Genomic DNA, 6,789 nt, shown 5'->3' with positions numbered 1-6,789 from the left:
CCGAGGCAAGTGGATGCCTGAATTCATGAGTTTGAGACCAACCGGAGCCAGAGCAAGAACACCTCTCTAAAAAAAAAAATAGCTGGGTGTTGTGGTGGTACCTGTGGTCCCAGCAACCTGGGAGGCTGAGGCAAGAGAATCACTTGAGCCCAAGAGTTTGAGGTTGCTGTGAGCTGTGACACCACAGCACTCTACTGAAGGCGACAAAGTGAGACTGTCCCAAAACAAAAAGTGCCAAGTTGAGTTGGTGGGTACTTGGAGGAACAAAATGGCATTAGGGTCATTTTAGTTTCTGTGGGCTTCTGGGGGTGGGTACTTCAGCAGATGTCTTGCAAAACATTGCACAGTTGGTGTTGAGAACACGGAGAATAGCCCTCCACCTGGGCCCAGAACCGTGGCAGCTCTGACTCCCTCCCGTGGGGAGATGACCCGCATAACCCGCTCTAGGAAGTCTTGGGGACTGGCTCTTTGTCTGAGTGGGAGGGAGGTGCAGTTCACCCAGTGAGCCTTGACCACCTTTTCTGTGCATGAGGCCTGTACCGTGGCTTTGGGGATGAGGTGGAGGTGGGGGTTATGATTAGGAGACAAAGTGAGTAGAGGGGGCCAGGGCAGGTATATTCTCCAGGACAAGTAACGCCACTCACTGAAACATTTCAAGACAAACAACTTCATCTCAGCTTAGTGTAAGCACAGGCACTGAAACCACTTTTTTTTTTTTTTTTTAGAAAATGACACACTTCCTAAGGGTCCCTTTAATTTTGTGCTTGTGGAAAGCAGCAGCTGGAGAGCAATGCAGGTATACATGTATTATTGCAGTTGTAGTCTCTGAGGCCGGTGGACACAGAGTCCTGATCCTCCCCATCTTTCAGACCTCAGCAGCCCCTGACCTCTAAGCTGCACAATCCAGAGACTGGCACTCAAGGGTATTCAACAAATGTCTGTGCCTAACAGGAACAACTTGCTGGGGCACCTCGGAGTCAATCTTGCATCCCTCCCCCCTTTTTTTCCTTCCCACTCGACCTTTAGGGCTCTGGTTTCCTGCAAGTAGTGAATTATTCACATCTGTTCATAAATACCAAATTGGCCCTTCCCAGGTTGCTAGCAGGGTGGGGCGGGGAGGTGGTTTTGTTCAGCCTCTATAAACCTCCTTGTTCCGAGGGCTTTTACAGGTGAGTGCCTATTTTTGCTAAGTCATCCTGGGGATAATCAAAGCCCCATTGTTAGATCCATTCTGTCCTTCCTGGCTCCTCCTTCCTCCCCACCCTGCTTTGACAGGCTTCTAAGTGGGCTGAGCAGCCCTGCAGGGCTCACTCTGAGCTTGGCCATGGCTTACATCGCCAAGTCCTTCTACGACCTCAGTGCCACCTGCCTGGATGGCGAGAAGATAGATTTCAATACGTTTCGAGGCAGGGCAGTACTGATTGAGAATGTGGCTTCCCTCTGAGGCACGACCACCCGGGACTTCACCCAGCTCAATGAGCTACAATGCCGTTTTCCCAGGCGCCTAGTGGTTCTTGGCTTCCCTTGCAACCAATTTGGACATCAGGTGAGGTGTCCCCTGGTACCCAAGGGACTGGGGTTGGTAAAATTCTAGCAGGATAAGAGGGGAGGCTGAATTGTGTTGAGGTGTCTGGAATTGTGGGGTATGTTTTGTTAACCCAGCCATTTTGAAATACTAAGGGTAAGTACTATGTTTTAAGATCAACAATTAACACTGAAGCTGTGTGGTTTAACTGTTTCACGTCTTCCAGGTCTGCTTTTCTGTCTGCTGTGTCTTTAGTGTCTTGGTTACAGAAGGCACTCCTTAAATGCTAGTCGAATGAATGAGTAGAGGAAAAAGAACATCCAGAATCAGACTAGGATGGGACTGACTCGGGAGGCCTTGGTTCTACCTAGGCTGGGTTTTGTTATTTAATGGCTCTGTGCCCTTGGAAGAGGCACTTGATTTTTCTGGTTTAGTTTTCTCACCTATAAACTGGGTTACTTAGCTCACAGGCTTACTATGAGGTTCAGGGGATAGTAACTTGTAGAATACAAAGTCTATGCCAATATGAGCGACTTCGTTATTTAGACTGAAGATTTTTGTTCCTTTGTTCGTTTGAATTAGCCAAGAAGAGGCTGTAATCCTGGCACTCTGGGATGCTGACCTGGGAGGATCCCTTGAGCTCAGGAGTTCGAGACCAGCCTAAGCCTTAGCAAGACCCTGTTTCTACTAAAATAGAAAAACTAGCTGTGGTGGGTGCCTGCAGTCCCAGCTACTGGGGAGGCTGAGGCAAGGGCATCACTTGAGCTGAGGAGTTTGAGGTTGCTGTGAGGTAGGCTAACACCAGGGTACTCTAGCCTATGGCAACAGGGTGAGGCTGTCTGGAAAAAAAAAAAAATTGGCCAAATAGAAAGTGACTATGGGGGAAGGGGAGAGATTCTCAGTGGGCATGTCCCCTCTGAGTGCCACAGGGAGAGATGCACTCTATCTCTGACACATGAGTCAACTTGCTACAGATCTTCAGCCCAACACCTCAAGTTATCCTGTAGGGATTCTTCTCTTTCCACTTATGATTTTAACGGTATAAGCAGGCAGAATGTCCCCAAGTGAACCTCTATTGATAATCCCCTTAGTTCACTTCACAGTGGTATAAAGGTACCAAAGAGAGGTACACAGGAAGGCTGAAGTATCACTGGCTGAGACAAACCTGAGCCCAAATTATTTACTGCTCTCACTGTTCCTTCCCTGTCTCAGTTCTCTTTCAAGCCTTTGCGAAGAAAGGAGAGACAGAAAGGGCAGAACCTCTTCATTTTTTAATTTTAATTTTTTTTTTTCCTTCTACAGGCAAAACCTTTTTAGAGGCATTCTTCTACCCCTAGATGTGCTTCTCCAGCCTTACACGACCACTTCAGTCCAGCTAGTTGCTGGAGGGAGTCTAACCCATCAGGAGCCACCCAGCCATTTGCATTAAGAGACAGGAAGTCTGGCTTGGCACGCATAGCTCAGTGGTTAGGGCACTGGCCACATACACCGAGGCTAGTGGGTTCGAACCTGGCCTGGGCCTGCTAAACAATAATGACAACTACAACAACAAAAAAATAGCCGGGCATTGTGGTGGGCACCTGTAGTCTCAGGTACTTGGGAGGCTGGGGCAAGAGAATCGCTTAAGCCCAAGAGTTTGAGGTTGCTGTGAGCTGTGACACCACGGCACTCTACCTAGGGTGACATAGTAAGACTCTCAGTCTTAAAAAAAGAGAGGGAAGGGGCGGCGCCTGTGGCTCAGTGAGTGGGGCGCCGGCCCCACATGCTGAGGGTGGCGGGTTCAAACCCAGACCCGGCCAAACTGCAACAAAAAATAAAAAATAGCCAGGCATTGTGGCAGGTGCCTGTAGTCCCAGCTACTCGGGAGGCTGAGGCAAGAGAATCGTGTAAGCCCAAGAGTTAGAGGTTGCTGTGAGCCGTGTGACGCCACGCACTCTACCCGAGGGCGGTACAGTGAGACTCGGTCTCTACAAAAAAAAAAAAAAAAAAGAGGGAAAAATAGAAAGTCTAATAACATCATCTTTGGGCTCAAGATGTTGGCCTGGGAATGACTGTGCTACTTGGTTCTACTGGTTAGAGGCAGGAAGTTTCTCCCAGAGGGAGCTATCTGACTCAAACTAGGCAGGAGGTAGTGAAAAATAAGGGTTCTCACAGGCCTTTGGAGTTTTGGGGGTAGGGAATGCTGAAGGTGGATAGCACTGGGGCAGGAAAACCAGGGAACAGGTTCTGAACTAAAGCATTCAGCTGGGTACAGTGAATGGCTATAAGGTACAGGAGTCTTTGGATATGGAATGTCTATAAGGTATAGGAGTCCTTTTCCCTAGAGGGAAAGAAATGATATTACATATTCACAACTTTTTCACAGCTCACAGCAACCTCAAACCCTTGGGCTTAAGCGATTCTCTTGCATCAGCCTCACCAAGTAGCTAGAACTAGAGGCACCTGCCACAACACCTGGCTATCACAACTTTTTTTCTTTTTTTTTTGAGACAGAGCCTCAAGCTGTTGCCCTGGGTAGAGTGCTGTGGCATCACAGCTCACAGCAGCATCCAACTCCTGGGCTCAAGTGATTCTCCTGCCTCTGCCTCCCAAGTAGCTGGGACTATAGGTGACTGCCACAATGCCTGGCTATGTTTTGGTTGCAGCCGTCATTGTTGTTTGGCAGGCCTGGGCTAGATTCGAACCCGCCAGCTCAGGTGTATGTGGCTGGCGCCTTAGCCACTTGAGCCACAGGTGCTGAGACTTTTTTTTTTTTTTTTTGAGACTGAATCTCACTATATTGCCTTTGGTAGAGTGCCATGGCATCACAGCTCACAAAAACCTCAAACTCCTGGGCTCAAGTGATCCTCCTGCTCACCCTCCCAATAGCTTTGGACTATAGGCACCTGCCACCACATGTGCTTAGTTTTTCTATTTTTAGTAGAGACGGGGTCTGGCTCTTGCTCAGGCTGTTCTCCAACTCCTGAGCTCAAGGGATCCTCCTGCCTTGGCCTCCCAAAGTTCTGGGATTATAGGTTCATATTCACAACCTTTAACCATCAAGCATTTATTTCCTCAAGGCCCCCTTCCTGGCCTTTTCCAGAACCCTAAACCATCTGTCCTATTTAATTCAATCTCAGTGGCCACCAAAGTAGTTCCATTTAGAGTATATTCATTGTTATGTCTGACCTCCTTGGATGGGGTCTTCCTTCTTGAAAGCATCTTCCCATTTGCACTTCAGTTCTAGGCTGAGGCAGGATGAAAGCAAGAAGCTGTACATCGCCTTCCTCAGGCCTGAGTTCCACCCTTAGTCTCAGGAGCTGAGTAGGGTATGCTCACATACAAGAAACTGGAAGCATGGGAGGCAAAACCAAGGCAAAAAGAAAGGGAAGGGGATGTGAGGTGTATGTGTATATGTATGTGCGAGGTCTGACAATGAAGCTCATGTACTTGCCACCATGTGCCTGTGTTGACAGCACTGTCTCATAATCTTGGCGTGCCAGCGTCTCACAGCTGTGTTTGCGTTGATATGTGTGGTGTTTTGCCCGCTGTTATTCATTGTTGTTGTAATGTGTTTTTGTGGGGTATACAATGACAACTCTGGTCATTCCAGAAAAAGAATTCCAAAATTGCTTTGAAGGTAGAGTAGGCACAGGCCTCAGTGCCTCGCTTCCCAAGGGGAGGACTTCAAAGGTGACCATAGTGGTATTCAGCAATGAGGTCTGTAGCACTTTTTCTAGGCCGAGTTCTAGAATTCAATTGTCAGACCTCACATGTATGTCTGTACGTGTCTACATCTGGGCAGGCAGGTTGAAGCAGAGGTTCCAGGCAGTAAGACCTACCTCCTTTCCTTTTCTTTCTTCTGCCCTGAGCTCAAGGCTCCCGAAGCTTTAAACCAACATAAGAACTGCTCAGGGTAGACTGGAGACAGAAGCAGCACATCAAAAGTGCTAAACCTTTAAGTTTAAGAACAGCTAAGCTAGGAATTGCAAGGCTTTCGCAAATGGCCTTAGCAAACAATAGCTCTAAGAGAAAATTCCAAGTCAAGAGCAGGGCAAAGCACGTGGGAAAAGAGACAGACAAAGACCTGCCGGGTCCTGGGAAGGGAGTGTGCAGGGTGAGTGACGTGGGGCTGTGGATCCTACATTCCTTCCCTTTCCATGCCCTTGTCTTTTTCCTCCCCAGGAGAACTGTCAGAATGAAGAGATCCTGAACAGCCTCCAGTACGTCCGCCCTGGGGGTGGATTTCAGCCCACCTTTACCCTTGCCCAAAAGTGTGAGGTGAATGGGCAGAACGAGCACCCTGTCTTCGCCTACCTGAAGGACAAGCTCCCCTACCCTTACGACGACCCGCTTTCCCTCATGACCGATCCCAAGTTCATCATTTGGAGCCCAGTGCGCCGCTCAGATGTGGCCTGGAACTTCGAGAAGTTCCTCATAGGGCCAGAGGGGGAGCCCTTCCGACGCTACAGCCGCACCTTCCCCACCATCAACATTGAGCCCGACATCAAGCGCCTCCTCAAAGTGGCCATATAGATGCGAGCGCTCAGCACACTCACCTCCTGTCCACCCGGTCCCTGTCGGCTCCCCAGGATTTAGCGAGCCCTCTGCAGACGCCGCTGGACCTACGCGTGCCCTTCCCATCAGTCTCCTCACGGAAGAGCCTTGCCTTTCCCTGCCTGTTCCTTTTCCTCTCCCACACCTCCAGCTGCTGATTCAGTCTGGGGCTCCAAGCCTTGGGTGGGCTCTGGGCCTTCACAGAATGATGGCACCATCCTAAACCCTCTGGGTGGTGTCTGAGAAGAGCGAAAGGCCTGGAGCCACCCTGCTCCATGAGTCCAATAAAAGGCAGGTGTGGAAATGGCCGCTCTCTGTGTCTTCTTCCTTGGCAGAGGACAGAAGGATGGCACAAACTGCCGGAGGGACAGAGGGGCTGGAAGACGCAAAGCTTTGGTAGAGGGATACCCTAATTACTGCCTGGAAAGCAGGTGCTGGTTATGGTCTGCAGCGGCAGCTGGACTTGCAGAAAATGAATTCCGTTATTGCTTTATAGCTTCCCTCCAGAACCTGGGACAGGAGGAAGTAATAATGGGAGGCAGAGGAGGAAAAGGCAGCAGGCCCGCTGGATGACGGTGCTGGGAGGTTGTCTGAGGATTACAGTCAGGAAGACACCTCCAGCACTGTTGGTACTAGGCCAACTAGATATGACCTGTACCTTGGGAAATTCCTAGGAGTTCACCTTAGTCAACTTCTACTGATAGCAAGGGAGGAGAGGGTACAGTTCC

The 6,789-nt window shown here is 49.6% G+C and overlaps 1 protein-coding gene across 1 annotated transcript; it reads left to right on the top strand.

Moving 5' to 3' along the window:
* The first annotated feature begins 776 nt into the window (after positions 1-776).
* On the top strand, positions 777-6,365 carry GPX2 (glutathione peroxidase 2). The gene is made up of 2 exons (XM_053601114.1): positions 777-1,546; positions 5,690-6,365. Exons 1-2 carry the CDS (start codon positions 1,325-1,327, stop codon positions 6,038-6,040), a joined length of 573 nt encoding a protein of 190 aa, XP_053457089.1. The 5' UTR covers positions 777-1,324; the 3' UTR covers positions 6,041-6,365.
* Positions 6,366-6,789: the final 424 nt, after the last annotated feature.

The sequence above is a fragment of the Nycticebus coucang genome, chromosome 9 (assembly GCF_027406575.1).
Source record: "Nycticebus coucang isolate mNycCou1 chromosome 9, mNycCou1.pri, whole genome shotgun sequence".
NCBI lineage: Eukaryota > Metazoa > Chordata > Mammalia > Primates > Lorisidae > Nycticebus > Nycticebus coucang.
This window is presented reverse-complemented; position numbering and strand designations above follow the sequence as displayed.